Here is a 20168-nt window from a genome sequence, read left to right as displayed (position 1 = left end):
CATAAAAACCTGCTTCTTGGCCTAAATAACAAGGTTTGGCTTTGCCGGGATTTCCTAAGGAAACGTTTTCTTTCTTTCTCTTTTCTTTCTTTCTTTCTTTCTTTCTTTCTTTCTTTCTTTCTTTCTTTCTTTCTTTCTTTCTTTCTTTCTTTCTTTCTTTCTTTCTTTCTTTCTTTCTTTCTTTCTTTCTTTCTTTCTTTCTTTCTTTCTTTCTTTCTTTCTTTCTTTCTTTCTTTCTTTCTTTCTTTCTTTCTTTCTTTCTTTCTCTCTCGCTCTTTATTTAATTATTTATTTATGCATTTATTTATTATTTTCACCTGAAATCCTTTTCCGTGCCCCTTTCACACATGTCCAGCCCCATGGTAAAAACACTGCCTAAGGAAAATCTCCCTCTCCTCCCGTAGCTGCTGGAAGCACCTTCGGGGAACGCCAGAGAAACGCCGTCCGAAAATAGTCCCTTCTTGGGATGTGGTGTGTATGTTCGTCCGCTTTCCCACCCTGACTCCAGCCAGATTAATTCCCTCATTTAATTTATAATCATTGACAGTTTATTTTGAACATGTATTACCTCGGGATGGAGCTTTCGCCGCTCTGTTTTCCCTAGCATTTCCCTGGTTCTTTTCTCTCTCCCACCAGCTAACGAAAACACCCAGCGGTTCCTTCGCTTTCCCAAACGCAGTCCTTGTGTCTTTGCACTGTCAGCTCCGCCCCACCCCCCGCTCCACGCACGACCGAGGAGCGTGGAAGCCACCTCCTCGACTCGGAGGCTTTCGGGACAGAGGGAACAGGCGAATAAGTAAAAAAAAAACCCAACCAACCCACCGCCACCACCACAACAAAAAAACCCACCAAACCAAACAAAACCCCACAATGATTATTTTGATTATTTTCCTTCCCAAAAAGAAAGCCGAAGGTGGCTGGGTCCCCACGCTGCCCCCTCAACCCCCTCCACTCCACGGACACGCAGCACTTTGAAGTTAAGTTTCAACACCCCCTCCCCACCCCAGGAGACGTTGCTGTTGCCGCAGCCAAACACCGATTCCACTAAGCAAGCGCAAGTTTATACATGGCATGAATGACATTCTAAACACCCAACCCCCTCGTCAACCAGCACCCTCCCTGGGGCGGTTATAGCCCCTCTCAGGTACTGTGAGTGGGGATTAGTTTAGCAGTAAGCCCCCGGGAAACACGGGGTGCGGCGGAGAGAAGTGAGGGAATTGTTACCTCTCTGCATTTAGGGCTACGGGTTTCTTACTGCTTCCCCTGTTCTCCAAAGAGTTAATTCTCTCCCTGCCAGTGCTCCAGGACTCAGATGGCCAAAAATTCCTCACCCTCAAGCCCGAGAGTCTCCCTCCCCATTGGGTCGCAGCTTTTGGGTCTCTCCCGATCTCTTCCTTCCATTGGCCGGGGACAGGTTTTGGTGGTGGTGGTTTTTTTTGGTGCGTGTGGGTTTTTTTTTTCCCCCCCCTTGACAGGCGCACACAGCCTGCCTCAGTCTTGGGTAAAATAAATAAATAAATAAATAAATAAAAATCCCAGAAGTTTGGATCAATCAGAGAGAGACAGAAGGAAAGAGGAGAAGGGAAAGGGGAAAAAAAAAAAAAAAAGAGAGAGAGAGAGAGAGAAAGATGAAATCCAGCCTGCAGCCCCTCTGAGCAAGTGGCGGGGACCTGGTCTTGAGCACACACCCTCCCGGCTCTGCCTCCGGAGTATCCGCAGCCTCATGTAGTTGCCTTGAAGGAGACTGGAGGGCTGGTTCTTCTGGGGGGTGCAGCTAGGGAGGGGTTGGGGGTGGGGGGGGTGGGGGGGGTGGGGGGAGAGAGAAAGAGGCGAGAGGCTCTGCCTCTGCTCCCCGAGCTCTGCTGCGCTCCCAGCCCCACTGCTCGCTCTTCTGCCCCAGGGTCTGGGTTGTGTGTGTGTTTTTTGGGGGGGGGGAAATAAGATGAGCGAGAGGAGAAGATCGGCGGTGGCCCTCAGCTCCCGAGCCCACGCTTTCTCGGTGGAAGCCTTGATCGGGACAAATAAAAAGAGGAAACTGCGAGACTGGGAGGACAAGGGGCTGGATTTGTCCATGGAAAGCCTCAGCCCCAATGGCCAGCTAGGGGACAATGAAGACCCGACTCAGTGCCTGGACCTCAACCCCGGTTAGTGCAATTCCTTTCTTTTTGGAACACTCCCCCAGTCCATCAGCCTCGCTCCTTTCGCCACCGCTCGCCGAGCCCTGGCCGGGAGCTGCCCGCCGAATCCCGGAAAACATCCGGCGCTGGGGGGTAGAGGAAAAGGCCGGGGGTGTGTGTGTGGGGGGTGAAGGGCGGATTTTGCGGAGATTCCTTGTTTCTATCTTTTCTTTCTTCCTTCCTTTTTTTTTTTTTTTTTTTTTTTTTGGTTTTAATTATTTTTCGGAGTTTTACGGGAAGCTTTCTCCTCGTCACTGCGGCTCTTTTCCCTCCTATAACTCCATGATGTCCCAGGATGGGAGTAGCGTGTCCCTTCTTGCTTCCTCCTTCTTTTTCTCTCCTCCCGGCCGGTTGCCACAGCTCTTCTCGAGTGTTTCGGGACACGAGTTTCGCCTCGTCCCGCAGCTTCCCGACGATCTCGGGGATGTCTTGTGGGTTCGGGGGCACAGGAGCGGGGAACGCCACTGGTGTCCTGACGGGAGGAGTCGTCCTTTCCCTCTTCCCTGCGTCTTTCTGAGACACCGGCCACCACCCCGGGTCTGCTCTGCGAAGACCGTGCCACCCTAAACCGGAAGGTTAGGTGGAGGAGGAGGAAGAGAAGGACGAGGAAGGGGACACGCAGTATCAGCCTTGCTCCCAGGAGCACCCACGCCCCGCGGCGAGCTCCCACCCGAAAACAGCTACAGCGAGGAGCTGGGGGCTTGATCCATTTCCTCCGGATCAGGCCTGGCCTGGGATGGCAGAGGGACACGTCCCCTCATCCCATGGACACTGTTCCCGGCAGGCAAAAGGATCTGAGCCCGTAGCCGGTGAGGGGGCACTCGGAGCGGTCCGACCCCCGCTACCGAGCCTGGCACGTCTCAGCAATGGGGGCGTTTGGAGCAGCACCGGCGCCCTTTGGTTATCTGGGAAGAGGAAGCTCAGTGGTATCTCTATTTTTAAATTTCAAATTATTATTTGCTTCTTTATTCTTTAAAAAGAGGCGGTAGCTCGGAGGGATCATTTGGCTCAAGCCAAGCCCTTGGTGCACTCACCCCCGCCGGCCCTTTAGCTCCCACCTAAAACAACGGTCCCCCAAAATCAGCGGGGAAGCTGGGAGGTGCACCGGCAGCCTTTTTCAGCCCCTGCTACCCCACTCCCGAGCGCCTTAGAATGGGACGGAGGAGAAGCCCCACTCTTACAATTATGCTGTGAGTAGAAAGCTAGTTGTAGATAATTTATCTTAGTTTCTTTCTTTCTTTCTTTCTTTTTTTTTTTTAATAGTCGGGAGGAAAAGAAAAGGTCAAAACAATTTCTGTGCACAACCCCTTAAGATAAAGGACAGAAATTTCCAAGTCCACTTGGAGAAAGAAACACTTTTCTTATTTATTTTTAATTTTTTGGGGGGCGACATTTCCCGCGCCATAATAAATATTAGCTCCTCAAAACCCGACATAAAACTAAACCTAACTAAACCAAAACCAAACACCACCACCACCCCCAAAACAAAATCCAACCAACCGAAACCAAATGGAGAAAGAATCAGAGATCGAGGTGTAAAAATGACGGACTGTAAAAAAATCCCCAAACCATTTTAGTTTTGTTTTCTTCTTTTGGAAAGGAGTGAAGAAAAACTCCGGAATTCCGCTGACTTCGCCTCCCTCTTCTCTCCAGGATCCGCATTTCAATTTGCTCTTTCCTCTGCGGATCCTGGAGGAAAAGAGGGTAAAGTTGGCTGCCTGGAGCTCACGGGTGCAAAGGAGAGCGGATAGAAATCATCTAAATATTAACATATCAGCCCCTAAAAAATAGAGCTCAGATTTTCCGAGTTTTCCCCATTCAAAAGCCTAAATAAGGGAACGAAACCCCACTTTTAACAGAGCAGATCTGGGCATCAACCACCTTCTTTTCGAACCGCTTCCCGTTATCTTTCAGCCACAATCGGATACTTTCTTGACGCTTTAGAAGTTTAATTTCCCCATTTCTTAATGAATTCGAAACAATAGTAATAATAACTTGAAAAGGAAGCCAACCAGCCACGACAACAACAACAGAAGCAAAAACAAAACCCCAAACCCACCAAAAAAACAAACAAAAAAGGAAAAGTCCTCTCCCTGCGCCGGACTGGTGAACAAGAGAGAAGGGCTTTCTAATGCCTGAAACCTTAGAAAGGCAAAGGTGGTGTTTTCCATAAAGAAAAGGAAATCAGGAACAGTTTGAGGAATAATTTTCAGGGGGTTGATAGACTTTAAATAAAGTCCGCGGTGGTAATTTGCGCAGTCACTTCATTAAACTTAAATCCTCGGCGGTGCACCTTTGCTGCCGGGTGAAAATTGATTAGCGGCTCTGGAGCGACCACCGAATTCCATCTTTACAAGAGCCAATTAAGAGCAAAACTTTACACCTGAAGTATTTTAAACTTGCCAAATCTCTGGTGATATTAAAAAAAAAAACCCAACCACAACAAAAAATTAGGGAAAAAGAAAAAGAAAAAGGAAAAAAAAAACCCACATTTTTTTTTAATAGCGTCCCAAAGGTTCAGCCTTAAAGTTGCTGCCCTCAAACACGCCAAGGGAAAGGAAAAATGACTGCTCGTGGTAAGACTGTGCAAATATCACAGTCCGAACGGGGAAATTGTGTGTTGGTTTTGTGTGTGATAACTGAATCTTCCCGTACAAACCCCTACCCCCCACCTCCATTTAAGCTCAGGACAGTCTGGAAAACCAGGCGCCGCCGGGAAACAAACTCCTCCAAGCGAAAGAAAAGAGTAAGGCTTCGCTCTCCTTTTGGCAGTTCTTTTCTCTCCTCACGTCTTGGGGGGATGTTCCCCTGGTCCCCGTACTCGTGAGTGGCTCTCGGTGCCCCGGAGAGGGGGTATCGAGGGGCCAGCCCCGCTCAGACCCCGCCGTAGGGGCTAAACCGCTCTCGGTACAACTTTGCGCTGGGCATCCGCAAAATCCAACCTTCCCTGGCGGGGGATGTCTTGGGAGGCAGTGCTCCTCTCTTTTTTTCGTTTTGCCGCAGCCCCTCATCCCCTATGTGCGATTTGCCAGCCGTGCCCGAACCTTTCAATGACGATATTTGGGATCCTGAGTCGATACCGAGTGCCCGAGAGTCACCCCCCCCACCGCCGCATCTTCCCGGGAGAGGAGGTGAGCTTCGAGGCTGGGTCGGCGGGAGATCCTCTCCCCTCCCATCCCGGCTCGAACTCCGTCCCCTTGGCAGGTTTGGTTTCAGAGGGCAGCAAAACAATGGGTTCGGATATCTTCTGGGTATTTATAGATCAAACCTGAGCAGCAGAAAAGGTCACTGCGGGCCCAGGCGTTGCCTGCCTGGATGTGCAGATTATTTACCGTGGTTTACAGTGATGGCTTTCCTTGGTCTTTCTCTCTGCCACTCCAGAATCACAGAGACAGAGCCAGGGAGAGCCCTCTTGCTCCTTTTCTCAGTTTAAATTTAAGATCTATTACTTTTTTGGGAGGTGGACCTCTCCCTCTGGCTTCTCCCTTAGGCGACTGAGGTTGCAGCATGGCAAGATGCTATACGAGGCACTGAAGAGGCAAAGCAAAAATGTGCATCCGAAAATATGGAAATTCTCAGCTTTGGGGCTAAAACCATGGAGTTTCTCAGCTTTGGGACCATCCTGTCCCTCACAAAGGAGCATATTCAAAAGCTTTCTTAGACACATTTCTCCAGTGCACTCTTCACACCATACATCCCATCTGTATCTTTGTTGCATGTATTAAAATTGCATGCATCAGCTGAAACCCCCCTAGCAAACCAAACCAACCCAACCCAAACACCGTATTAGAGGCTCTTCCTTTTGCCAGTCTGCAAAAGGCTTTGTGTTGTAAATGTTATTCTAAATCAACATCAACCAACTGCTCCAAAGTTTTGCAAGGAGAGGGAAAAAAAAACCATACGATGAACATTTTGAGACCTGCAACATCTGTAATACCGTTGCTTATCCATAAGATCAAGACCCAAAAGCTCAGCAAAGCCTTCTCCCATGGCTGGCAAGAGTAAAACCTCTGGTTTTTTTTTTTTTACCATGGTGTGTTGTTCTCCTACCTATTCTGGCAGGAATATCCATTCCCATCCCTCTCTGCTGCAAAGACTTTGCTTTTTGTTCTTGTTCCCCTAGCTGTGTAGCCTGCTGATGCTCTGGAGAGGCAAACACAATTGAAGAGAAGGAGAAATGCAATCTCTTTCCTTATGCCACTGCTTCTGAGTGCTCATAGTGACAAAATCCTTATTTTTTGATTATGTTCTTTTTGGGCAATGTCTCTGAAACTTGGGAGTGGGGGGCGACATAGTTTGATTCCACGTGTGGTTGCTTGCTTTGGCTATTGTTTGAGTGCTCGGTAGATGGGGCTAGGATTTCAAGAGTGGCCAGAGAACTTCTTCTTGATTCTTTCTTGATGCCTACACAGTCCTTTGAATGATCCTTGAGGCTTGTGGATGCACAACGCTCTGTAGCAATGAAGTGTAAGATAGCCTTGGGCAGAAGTGCTTGGGACTAGGAATGATGCAATGCCTGTCTAGCAAATATGTGTGTCACTAGGATCATATGAATTTATTCCACCTGTTAGATCATCAGTTTGTCTCCTAAAGAGGGGATACTGAGCTCAGGTCCATTGCTGTCTTGTGTGTGCAGTGGAAGGAAATGCCCAAATCTCACCCTCATATGCTGGCTACAGAGCTGATGCTCGCCTCCTGTCTCAGAGGAGACAGTTGCAGGAGGCAGATGGAGCTGTCCAGATGAGAGCCAGGAGAGCCCTGGGCATGGGGGCACTCAGGAAAGGGTTGCCTTGGTCAAGTTCATACGACTTTGACCTTGGATCTGGAGGAGACAGGGAGTGAGAAGGTTTTGTCTCTGTTGTAATACATGTACTGAATGGGTGAACTCCTGCTGCTGGCTGTGTGAAATTCTTCCTGCAGGGAGGTGAAGTGCTCATGGTGTATTAAGAGGGCAGGCATTAGAATAACAGGGACAAACTTTACAGAACAGCAGAGGGCTAGGAAAAAAAAAAGGCAGCATGTCAGACAACATCTTCTTTCTTTCCTCTTCTCCATCCTTCTTTACTAAGTATTTGAACTCCACAGTGTGGTTTTTTCACACATCTGCTGGGAAGGGGGAAAGCTGCTATTTCAAAAGCTGTCTCTTGTCTTTGACAAGAACTTTGGGAGAATCCAAAAAGCTTCTGTTACAAGAAAAAGTCAAGTAATTCCCTACAAACCATCAATCACTTCTCCCTCCTCCCACTTGGGACTGAGTTCTTATATCAAATATCAGGCTGGCCAGCCTCTCCTCAGGCAGAAGTGTCCTGCTTTATCTGTGTCTCTCTTTAAGGAAAACTGATGCTTTTTTCAGATGGAAGAGTTGAAAGGTGACTTCTAAGAGTGCTACATTCAGGAAAGAGCATTTGTGTGGTTTTACAACGCAGTCAGTGCCACTTAAGGCACCTTTATTCTCACAGGTTACTGCTCCTATTCTAATCAGTCAAATTAGGAATCTTTGCTTGCAGTTTTATGTCCTCAAAGGTCAAGGAGTGTGGTTTCCATTTTTTTTCCCCCCTGCCTTCTGATCTAGATGAAGAAGCTTAAATCAGTTTAAAAAATGCACTAGAATAGAATCATAGAATCAATAAGGTTGGAAAAGACCTCAAAGATCATCAAGTCCAACCTGTCACCCAACACCTCATGACTACTAAACCATGGCACCAGGTGCCACATCCAGGCTCTTCCTAAACACCTCCAGGGATGGTGACTCCACCACCTCCCTGGGCAGCACATTCCAATGGCTAACAACTAAAATCAGTCTGAGAGTGCTTGGAATATTCCTGGAGATACTGAGAGTAGCTCGCAAGACATTTACATCGGTTCCTGTTGCAAGTCAGAGCTATTCAAGTGTAATTTAAATCACTCCAAGTGCCCACATAGAGACCCGTAGTTTACACCACTGATGTAAAATCAAGTCCAATGAAAGAAGCCTCAGTTTTCCAAACCTGACATTCCCCAAATCACTAGAGTTTCCTGGAGAGACTGAGCTTGCCAGTGCCTGTTAATGGAATGCTAGCCCTTAGCCCTCAGATATTCTCTTGAACAACAGCTACTTTGCAGCAGTTGGGTGGGGAGCTACATAAAATTCCTGACAGCAAAGTTAGAGTGAGTCAATATCTGCCAACCTGGGAAGTGTGTGGTACCACTGGGAAGAGCAGAAATGGACACCTGTGTGTGCAGAGAAAAGCAGGCAGCTGGTAGCTTCCCAACATTCCAGTGCCCAGTACTGCCCAGAGGAGCTCTGCAGACCAGAACATGGAAGTATTTGCCTTTTCTGACTTCTTATTCTAACTAGACTTATCACAGGTTAAGAGTACTGGGTACTTAGACACTTTCCTTTTAAAACATCAACAACAGTGTAGCTTTTTTGCTGCTTATTCCCAGTAATCTTCAAAAGAGGTTACAATTCCTACTATTCTGCTATCTCAAAATGTAATCCCATTGCATTTGCTGTGGGTAATACTGTAGTGTGCTCTGGTGAAGAAGGCTGGGGAACATGAACAGTGTGGCTAAATTGGAGTATCTTTAAAAGCAGATTAAGAAATGTTAAAACTCTTGGAGGAAATGTATAGAATAGAATAGAATAGAATAGAATAGAATAGAATAGAATAGAATAGAATAGAATAGAATTAACCAGGTTGGAAGGGACCATGGAGTCCAACCTATCACCCAACACCATCTAATGAATTAAACCATGGCACCAAGTGCCTCATCAAGTCTCTTCCTAAACACCTCCAGTGATGGTGACTCCACCACCTCCCTGGGCAGCACATTCCAATGGCCAATCTCTATTTCTATGAAGAACTTCTTCCTGACATCCAGCCTGACCCTCCCCTGGCACAGCTTGAGACTGTGTCCTCTTGCTCTGGTGCTGGCTGCCTGAAAGAAGAGACCAACCCTCACCTGCCTACAACCTCCGTTCAGGTAGTGGTAGAGAGCAATAAGGTCTCCCCTGAGCCTCCTCTTCTCCAGGCTAAGCAATCCCAGCTCCCTCAGCCTCTCCTCACAGGGCTGTGCTCCAAACCCCTCCCCAGCTTTGTTGCCCTTCTCTGGACTCATTCCAGCAACTCAACATCTTTCCTAAACGGAGGGGCCCAGAACTGGACACAGGACTCAAGGCGTGGCCTAACCAGTGCTGACTACAGGGCAGAATGACTTCCCTGCTCCTGCTGGCCACACTTTAGCACCAGCTGAAGCTCTCACAGCCATATCCATGCCAGGGGCATCCTCTAATGGCGTATTCTGCAAGATCAGGAAACAATGGATCAGCAAATCCATCCAAGAAGTGACAAAAGCACTGGTTGCAAAAATATTTCCAGTGGTATTTCCATATGCCATTTACTCAGCTGAGCTATTGATCTCACAGTGCTGTGAAACTGATGAGAAGTCAAAGCTCTGTGACAAGTGGGTAGTCCCGTGTTTGCTGTCTGTTTTTAAATGCAAATTTACAGCTGCTAGAGGCAAGGCTGTGCCTAGCAAACGTAATTGTAGAGTTGTTGTGGTTGAAAACCAGCTTGGAGATCACTGGGCCCACTATTACCTAACTCTACCACATCAGGTGCTAAACTATGTCCCTCAGCATCCCAGCTCTTCACCTCTACAACATCTCCAGGGGTGGAACTCAACCACCTCCCTGGGGAGCCTGGTCCAGTGTTTGAGAACCCTTTCAGTCAAGAATTTTCTTCTGTTTTCCAACCTAAACCTCCCAGGGTGCAACTTGAGTGTTTCAGGCCAGCACATAGTGATTTGCAACATCAGAGATATTTAGAGGAGGATTTTCCACTTGAAGATTGAGCTGTGTAAAAGTGGAGATGGCGAGGGAGCATTTGGTTATGATTGTTGGGGGGTTTTAATGGGTGAGTACAAGGAGGATGAAGCCAGACTCCTCTCAGTCGTGTCCAGTGACAGGACAAGGGGCAATGGACACAAAGTGGAAAACAGAAGGTTCCACATAAACATCAGGAAAAAAATCCATGCCTTTGAGGGCGGCAGGGCACTGGAACAGGCTGCCCAGAAAGCTTGTGGAATCTTCTTCTCTGGAGACATTCCAAACCCACCTGGACATGTTTTCTGTGTGATTTACTCTAGGTGATTCTGCTCTAGCAGGGTAATTGGATGAGATGATCTTCAGAAGTCCCTACCCACTCCCACCATTCTTTCTGTGACTTTGTGAGACTCTGAATTAAAGACCTCCTTCCCCCCGCTTCCCCTCCTTTATTGAGAAACAAAAAATACTTTGATTTTGGCCTACCTTTAGAGTAGAATTGAATAGAGTAGAGAAGAATAGAATAGAATAGAATAGAATAGAATAGAATAGAATAGAATAGAATAGAATAGAATAGAATAGAATTTACCAGGTTAGAAAAGACTTTTGAGATCATCAAGTCTAACCTATCACCCAACATTCAACATTCAATCAACTAAACCATGGCAGCAAGTGCCCCATCCAGGTTCTTCTTAAACACCTCCAGTGATGGGGACTCCACCACCTCCCTGGGCAGCACATTCCAATGGCCAATCTTTCTTTCTGGGAAGAATTTAAGTACTGATTTTTTCATCATCACACTACCTCATGTTTTTAAGCTCTGCAGTCTCCAAATCTGCTTGTTTGAATGAACCAAAAATGCTTTTAAAATAAATTATAAAGTGGATTTGAAATTAAGTAAGACAAGGCATTTCTTTCTTGATTCAGGAAATAAGGAAATCAAGCATCTGGATGGCCAAAACTGCTTCCCAAAAACTGTTTATAAAAAAATTGGAATGTGCTGCCCAGGGAGGTGGTGGAGCCACCATCCCTGGAGGTGTTCAAGAGGGGATTGGACGTGGCACTTGGTGCCATGGTTTAGTCATGAGGTCTGTGGTGACAGGTGGGACTTGGTGATCTTTGAGGTCTCTTCCAACCTTGGTGATTCTGTGATACTGTGAAGTTTTCATTTCTCCATTTTCTTGGTCAGTTCACTAGATATATATAAAGAGGAGGCTCAGGGGAGACCTTATTGCTCTCTCCAACTACCTGAAGAGAGGTTGTAGCCAGGTGGGGGTTGGTCTCTTCTCCCAGGCAACCAGCACCAGAACAAGAGAACACAGCCTCAAGCTGTGCCAGGGGAAGTTTAGGCTGGAGGTGAGGCGAAAGTTCTTCATAGAGAGAGTTGTTAGCCATTGGAATGTGCTGCCCAGGGAGGTGGTGGAGTCAACATCCCTGGAGGTGTTTAAAAATGGATTGGATGTGGCACTTGAAGCCACAGTTTAGTTGTCATGAAGAGTTGGGTGACAGGTTGGACTTGATGATCTCTGAGGTATTGTCCAGCTTTATTGATTCTATGATTCTATGATATATATATGTGTATATCTATACCTATATCTATATCTAATATCTATATCTATATCTAATATCTATATCCATATCTAATCTCTATCTCTATCTCTATCTCTATTTCTATTTCTATCTCTATTTCTATCTCTATCTCTATCTCTATCTCTATCTCTATCTCTATCTCTATCTCTATCTCTATCTCTATCTCTATATCTCTATCTCTATCTTCTATCTCTATCTCTATCTCTATTTATATTTATATCTGTATAAAACCCCCAAAAGTTCATCTGAATTCTTACACAGTAGAATTCTGTCCCTGTCACAATGCACAGTTTCACTGTGCTGCATCTGGATCTATTTGCTCCTCTTAAAGCTTTTTGTTTTTTGGAATAGAAACCTTCCAATATTGTTAAACCAACGTTTTCAGCAGTGTACACACTTGTAGCTCTGAGAAAGGAGTTTGGGAAGAAATTATTGCCAATAGCCTTTAAAAGAACCAATTTATGTTTACTAAGGAGTACTTCACCACCTGGTTAGGACCTGACGTGAATCACACTAATAACCAGAGCACTCAGACGAAGGCAGCCACAGCAAAAATTGATTGCAAAATAGTGGGCAGGGGCACACAGAATGAAGATGAATGACTTACAGTTCTCTGACTTCACTCAAGGTCTTGCCATGCTCTTGGCTAGCTTTAACATTTTTTCCTGTGACCAATGAATTTACAAAACCAGCCTCTACCTTTAGGAGCTCCAGGAAATAGAAAGCACTCTCAAAAATCTACCTTAGAAACTTAGGAGAGAAGCTGAAGGCAGCAGAATGTCTTTGCTTGTAGTGAGAGTGAAGAATTACTGTGTGTCATAGACTTCTTATGAAGATCATAGAATCACAGAATCAATAAGGTTAGAAATGACCTCAGAGATCATTAAGTCCAACCTGTCACCCAACACCTCAGGACTAACTAAACCATGGCTTCAAGTGCCACGTCCAATCCTCTCTTGAACACCTCCGGGGATGGTGACTCCACCACCTCCCTGGGCAGCACATTCCAATGGCAAATTACTCTTTCTGGGAAGAACTTTCTCCTCACCTCCAGCCTAAACTTCCCCTGGCACAGCTTGAGACTGTGTCCTCTTGTTCTGGTGTGGTTGCCTGGGAGAAGAGACTAGCCCCCATCTGGCTACAACCTCCCTTCAGGTAGCTGTAGACAGCAGTAAGGTCTCCCCTGAGCCTCCTCTTCTCCAGGCTAAATGACCCCAGCTCCCTCAGCCTCTCCTCACAGGGCAGTTCTCAAGGCCTCTCCCCAGCCTTGTTGCCCTTCTCTGGACACATTCAAGAGTCTCAATGTCCTTCTTAAACTGAGGAGCCTAGAACTGGACACAGGACTCAAGGTGTGGCCTAACCAGTGCTGAGTTGACAGGGGCAGAGATAGAATTGTTTTGGTTGGAAAAGACCTTTAGGATCAACCATAGATTGCACCAGCCAGCTGGAATATCCCTAAATATGCCACTAAAGTGGTGACCATGTGAATGTTTGCAGAAGATAGAATAGAATAGAATAGAATAGAATAGAATAGAATAGAATAGAATAGAATAGAATAGAATAGAATTAACCAGGTTGGAAAAGACCTTTGAGATCATCAAGTCCAACCTATCACCCAGCACCATCTGATCAACTAAACCATGGCACCAAGTGCCTCATCCAGGCTCTTCCTAAACACCTCCCGGGATGGTGACTCCACCACCTCCCTGGGCAGCACGTTCCAATGGCAAATCTCTCTTTCTATGAAGAACTTCTTCCTAACATCCAGCCTAAACCTCCCCTAGCACAGCTTAAGACTGTGTCCTCTAAATAATAATAATAATTCTAAGGAGAATGTATAGCACATGAGAATATTTAGAAATGTGTGGTGCATATCACGAAGAGGGTTGGGGAATATTCAGAGACAGGTTTTTGTTGTTTTATTCCTGAAATGCCTGCAAATAAATTCCTTAAATTTGACTTTTCTGGGGAAGAACTGACCTTGGGAATAAGCTGAGAGGTTTAGGGAGATACTGTGTTCCCCTACTTGCTACACCAGGATCTTATTAGAAAGTCAGTTGTTAAGTGTGCATAGGTTCTATTGTCATCAGTTACGCAACCAACGCTTGGTTTCATGCAGGAATTACTCCATCACTGCCCTGACAGCTCTCTTTCAGCTTTGCACGTAGATGTGCTTGGCACAGAAAAATCCAAATGTGTTTTTATTGGGCTTTAAGTAGCCATTCTTTTTAGGGTGGAAAAAATATGCTAGAGGAAGAGCTGTTGAGTATTGCCATGTATCTCCTCAGACTCTAATGGAAACAATCCCACTGGCTTAAATCTGTGAATCAAAAGGACCTCATGGTGCTGATTTTTGAGGGTGCAGATTTTTCAACCTTATTTTCAGTGGCCTTAAGAATGTGTGATCCCCATGGTGGTCTTTGAATCATAGAATTATTTTGTATGGAAAAGACCTTCAAGATCATTGAGTCCAAACATTCTGTAACTCTACCAAGGGTGGTGCTAAACCATGTCCACGAGCGCCATGCTTCTGTGCCTTTTAAACACCTCCAGAGATGGGGGTTATGCACCTCCTTAGGGATTTCACTTGATTTCTCTTCTGAGATTCTCTAAATAGACAGAAATAGCCAGAAAGTAGCCTCCTCCTTGGAATGACTGTCAGGATTGTCCAGAGAAGGGCCATGAGGATGAGCAAAGGGCTGGAGCACCTCTCCTGTGAGGACAGACTGAAGGAGTTGGGGCTGTTCAGTCTGGAGAAGAGAAGGCTCCCAGGTGACCTCATTGTGGCCTTCCAGTATCTGAAGGGGGCTACAAGAAGGCTGGGGAGGGACTGCTCAGGCTCTCAGGTAGTGCTAGGACTAGGGGGAATGGAATGAAGCTGGAAGTGGGGAGATTGAGGCTGCAGGTGAGGAGGAAGTTCTTCCCCATGAGAGTGGTGAAGCCCTGGAATGGGTTGTCCAGGGAGGTGTTTGAGGCCCCGTCCCTGGAGGTGTTTAAGCCCAGGCTGGATGAGGCTGTGGCCAGCCTGATCTAGTGTGGGGTGTCCCTGCCCATGGCAGTGGGGTTGGAACTAGATGATCCTTGTGGTCCCTTCCAACCCTGACTGATTCTACGATTCTATGATTTCTTCTTATCTGCTGGATAATTTTCACTCCATATGAAGAAAATAATCACATAAGGGAGGTTAATGCCTGAGCTATTCTTATGCTACAGGAGGAACGCTTTTTCCTATGCTCTTCAATCTTCCTGCACATTCATGATTGTAGGAAACCAATCAGGTTGGACCAGATACAGGTTCCTAAATTACGCCCATTTTGGCAATTTCAAGGTGTTCCTGCCCTTTTATTGTCTTATACAGTGCAACAGTGCTCCATGCAAGGCAATGAGGCTGCTGTTTTTAAACCAACAAGTTTTCTTCTTCAGAAAACACAATCATTTCATGGCAGAAGCTTGTGGAAAATACAGAATACATGGTTGTGGGTACCTAATGGTTTTTATTTTGCTCCAGGATTTGAAAGGTAAAGCAGAGATTTATTACAGGATTTGGGTGTTTCCTGTGTCAGACTCCTCGGAGCAAAGGGAAAAAAATCTTCATTTGCCATCAAACAACCCTAGCAAAGTCTCCATCTACCCAGCAGCTGGCTTCAGTGCTTGGGAGGGTTACCCATGTAAGACTGTACCATCACCATCCCTGGAAGTGTTTAGGAAGAGACTGGATGGGGTGCTTGGTGCCATGGTTTAGTTGATTAGATGGTGTTGCATGATAGGTTGGACTTGATGATCTCAAAGGTCTCTTCCAACCTGGTTAATTCTATTCTATTCTATTCTATTCTATTCTATTCTATTCTATTCTATTCTATTCTATTCTATTCTATTCTATTCTATTCCATTCCATTCCATTCCATTCCATTCCATTCTATTCTATTCTATTCTATTCTATTCTATTCTATTCCATTCCATTCCATTCCATTCCATTCCATTCCATTCCATTCCATTCCATTCCATTCCATTCCATTCCACCACAGTTCTGTGGCCCAGGCCCTTGCAAGGCAGAAGGCTCGTCAGAGAGCCGACGCTGCTGCGTTAGAGGCTGCTGGGTTTATTCTGCACATAGCAATTCTGTTTGTTCCTTAACTCAGGAAATGGTGCTCAGAGCTGGAGAAAGGGAGGGTGGTTGTGGAAGTATCTAGTGGTGTGCTGTTATAGAAATGAATAATAATTAGCAGCCTTTGTCAAAACAGAGTCATATAATGTGGCTTCTGGGTGGGGGAAGTCCACCCTGTTCTGCTTGTTGGAATGAAAGATCCAATTGTGAAGCGGCTGCTTATGAAAAATATTTCAAGGCTTTTGAACTGTTTGCTTGGGTTACCTAAAGGTGCTGAGCATCAATAATCAAGGGCAATTTGGGAATAATTTATGTAGGAAAAAAATTAATAGAGAAAACCTTGCCTGAGCACATACAGGACACAGGAATGGAAAAGCAGTTCAGCCTCAAAAAGGGATGGAAAATGTTTGGTGCATCTGTTGCCTCTCCTCTTTTGCTGTGTCAAATACCACTGGTTGTGCTTCCAGACACAAGCAGGCACTAGGATGGCCCTGGATTTCTGTAGAGCCTGGCTTGTCTTTGGGCTGAGAAGCTGTGGAAGAATGGCAAGTAAAGGATAGCAGTGCTGTAGCTCTGTCTGGATGAGGACTGGCTGCCTTGTGTTGCTCTGAGGGCCTCACTTGGTGGGGACAAGGGCCACAGCGCATCAGTGAACAGACTGGCTTGCCCTTCTGTGAGCTTCATTTTAGTGTTGAGTTGTGTGTGCTTGCTGTCCTCCTGTGGATGAGATGGTGGTGAAATGAGGAAGAGAGGAGACAGCATGGGCAAAGGAAGAGAAAACTAGGCAGAAAAGGGGGTTGTGGTTGGGAAGGGAAGAGGAGAATGAGGCAGGAAGGGAGCGGTGCAGGGCTTCATTGCCTACTCACTGGCTGCTTGTGGCATGAGGAGGGGTTAGAAACTATTTTTAGACTTTCTCCCTGCAACTGGGTACCCTCCTGGCTTCTTTTGGTTTGTTGATGGGTTTGTTGGGTTTTGTTTCTTTTCTATGCTGCTTTTGTTTCTTGTTGTTGTTGTTTCCCCCCCCCGAGTAATGAATGGTTACTATAGATGAAATCTACTGTCCAAAATAATTTGTAAAAACGTTGCACAAGCACAGCTATTTGGTGCAGCTTAGATATGTAAGAGATGTGGGAGAGAAACAAGGGAAAAACCTCTCAAATAAGCAGAATTTTCCAGGCAAAAGGATGACATTCTCTCCTGTGGCCTTTTTTTCTCCGCAGCTCGAGGTGAAAAATCTGGGAATTCCAGGAAAAATTGGAAAGACCTTTCTAGATGAACTATTTTCTCTTGTAGTGAGCTCTAGGAGTTTTTGTAAGAGCAATATTTAAACTCTTACCTGTTGCCTTTTCCTCATTATTTTTTGGGGGGTAATCAATAGCTACTGCACGCGTAGCTAAGTCTGTTCTATGGTGCAGTTGCATCGGCGGCACGCCATTGATCCCCGCTGTCCGTAAAATCAGGTATTTCAGAGCTTTCTGTTATGAATGTTGAAATTGCTGGCATATAGGAGATTTTTTTAGGTGCCTGAGAGAACGTGTTAGTCATTATTGCAATGAGGGTGGCTATTTATTATACAGGTATACCTGGAGGCAAACTTGTAATTGCTAATTAAATCGTGAGTAGCACATTTCTTATTCTTAAGGAAGTAATTAAGCTGGACTTGGGATTGTCAGCCTCTATACATAACTCAGTCTTCTGCCTCTACTTCACATATCTGCTTGTCACTTGGTACATTTGTGTGCTTGTGGGTTTTTTTTCCTCTTTCCCCTGTTTCTCCTGGGAGGGGAGGGAAGAGGAAGGCAACTTTTCTGCGCGTCAGCAGAGTTGTTTGGAAACATCACCCTGGCTAAAAAGTCAACATGAGGAACTGGATAGATTTATTTGTAGTTGAATGAGAATGTCTATCTGTGAACTGGTCCTTCATTGTTTTATTTATGAATATTCAGAGCAATTGCTGAGCATTCAGGGAAAGGTTTGGCAGCCCTGAATTAAAATATTAAACAATCCCCATCTCAGCTAGTTGCTGTTCACTGTGGCTTTTGCAGAAGGACATCCGCTGCACAGATAAATGAGAAGAAAAAGCTAATTATTATGGCCTACTCTGGTTATTTAGTATTTTTTTCTTGTAGGGTGAGTGTGGTTATTTCTTAATATTTTAAAAAGTCCTTTTTCCACTTCTCCACCTCCCCTTCCCCTACGCTGCCTTTACTCCAGATTCACAGCTGCAGCATTTTTGACTCGCAGGAGTCGTAGCTTTTCTCCTGTAAATCAGGATGCTTAGAACCATAGAATCATTTGGGTTGGTAAAGACCTTTAAGATCATCTATCTTAATTTCTGAAGCAAGAGGTGATTGATTGTCAGCACCTGGGTTGTTGCACATACTGGGACTGTTGACTTGTCAGGGTAGCCTGATGATGTCCATCACATTTAACAGTGCAGCAAAGTGTTGGTCGACATCTGGGGCTTCAAGACATCACAGTTGTACAGAGAATAATCTTGTGAGGGTGTTGCTGGTTAGTCACCTTCCTTTAATGAGACAACACTCAAACTGTGCTTGGATAAATTTTTTCCCCATGCACACTCTAATACCTGATCTTCATTTTGTATACCAGAATTTGCTGCTTTGAGCACAGCAGGGCAAATTCTCTTAACTCTTTATCTCCATCAGTAGGGAAACAGGAGCTTCAGCCAGGCTTTGTCATGATTTTACGTGTGGTTTGAGTTTGACACCGTGCGTTAATAAATACCACTCACGATATTTGGGTAGGAACTCCACTCTCAATCCACTCTAAACGAAGAAGAAAGAATGGCAATAATGAAATGATTGTTAACAATAAAATTGAAAACTGGATCATGAGTATTAAAACTAAAAGAAAAAAAAAGAGAACTAGAATGAAAAACTAAATAATGAAAGAACGAAAGTGGAGCTTTATGAAGAGAGGTCTTCCGAGGTGGTTATTTTTTGGTGCACAATGCACAACTGACACCTTCATTTTAGACAAGAATATTTTGGGGGGAAAAAAAAATAAAACAAGCAAACAAAAAAATCCCAACCAAACAAAAAAAAGCAACCCCCAAAAATTCCCAAGGTTTTTTTACCCCTCTTCTGACATGTTCAGTGAGAAAAAAAGCTTTCGTTCTTGTATGCCTTAAAAATAAACGAGGAAAGAGAAAGAAGCAATATTCCCTTTCAGTGTAGAAAGCAGTCTGAAGCTGAAGGCTCGCTTTGCAGAACTTGCAGAGCAATTAAAACCACCAGGATTCCCAAATAAAATTGCTGTGTCACAACGCAGCCTTATTTAGTAAGGAAAGCACAGGAATCAGTCAGCAATTGAGTTCCTTATGCAAGGGATCCACCAAATGGGAGACCTAAACTGTGGCTACGCTCGCACAGAGAGAAAAGTTATTTTTTTACTGGAACATGGCTCTCAAAAGTGATCTGAAAAATCTTTGTTTCTTTATTTCTCTTCAGAAGGGTCTGTAGGAACCGCTGAGGGTTCAACAAGCGGCTGGGAGCTCTAGCCCAGAAGATGGGCCCGGTGTATTTTGAACACAAGCTTAACAGCGACAGTGAATGATTCCAAATATCCTGCAGTCCTTATTTTTAGCAAATGTAGTTCTCTCTTTTTTTTTTTTCTTATTTTTTGGGGGTTGTTTTGTTTTGTTCTGCTATAGAGTTTCTCTTCTTGAAAAGCTGGAATTTTTCTCTAGGCAAGAAATTCCGTCCGCTTTCACTAGCGACGGCAAGGAATCTCAGTTCAGATCCCGTTTTGCTTGCTAGATACTTTCTCCACACTGTGTGCATGCACAAGCCTCTCTGTATACATAGATTAATAATCTGTACATCTATCTATTATACTCATCTGAATATACATTTATAAACTATATATTATACATATATATAACATACATATTACATTATATACATATATAATATTAATAATATATATTATACATATATAATATACGTGTCATATTATATACATATATAATATGATCTCAAAGGTCTTTTCCAACCTGGTTAATTCTATTCTATTCTATTCTATTCTATCCCATCCCATCCCATCCCATCCCATCCCATCCTATCCTATCCTATCCTATCCTATCCTATCCTATCCTATCCTATCCTATTCCATTCCATTCCATCCTATCCTATCCTATCCTATCCTATCCTATCCTATCCTATCCTATCCTATCCTATCCTAGTCCATTCCATTCCATTCCATTCCATCCTATCCTATCCTAGTCCATTCCATTCCATTCCATGCCATTCCATCCTATCCTATCCTATCCTATCCTATCCTATCCTATCCTATCCTATCCTACCCTACCTATCCTATCCTATCCTATCCTATCCTATCCTATCCTATCCTATCCTATCCTATCCTATCCTATCCTAATATTTATAATATATAATATATATAATACATAGATATAAAATGCATATTCTATACATATATAATATACACATATGTGTAACATGCATAT

The 20168-nt window shown here is 44.7% G+C and overlaps 1 protein-coding gene across 2 annotated transcripts in view; it reads left to right on the top strand.

Moving 5' to 3' along the window:
- Positions 1 to 1837: 1837 nt before the first annotated feature.
- The window catches only part of TBX15 (T-box transcription factor 15), a 161500-nt gene continuing 143169 nt past the window's right edge, over positions 1838 to 20168 (top strand). For both annotated transcript variants that reach the window (XM_054163699.1, XM_054163698.1), the window contains exon 1: positions 1838 to 2144. In XM_054163699.1, the coding sequence (XP_054019674.1) occupies positions 1943 to 2144 (202 nt within the window). In that variant the 5' untranslated portion in view covers positions 1838 to 1942. The remainder of the gene's footprint in view (positions 2145 to 20168) is intronic.

Source organism: Dryobates pubescens, chromosome 8 (assembly GCF_014839835.1).
Source record: "Dryobates pubescens isolate bDryPub1 chromosome 8, bDryPub1.pri, whole genome shotgun sequence".
NCBI classification, from domain to species: Eukaryota; Metazoa; Chordata; class Aves; order Piciformes; family Picidae; genus Dryobates; species Dryobates pubescens.
This window is presented reverse-complemented; position numbering and strand designations above follow the sequence as displayed.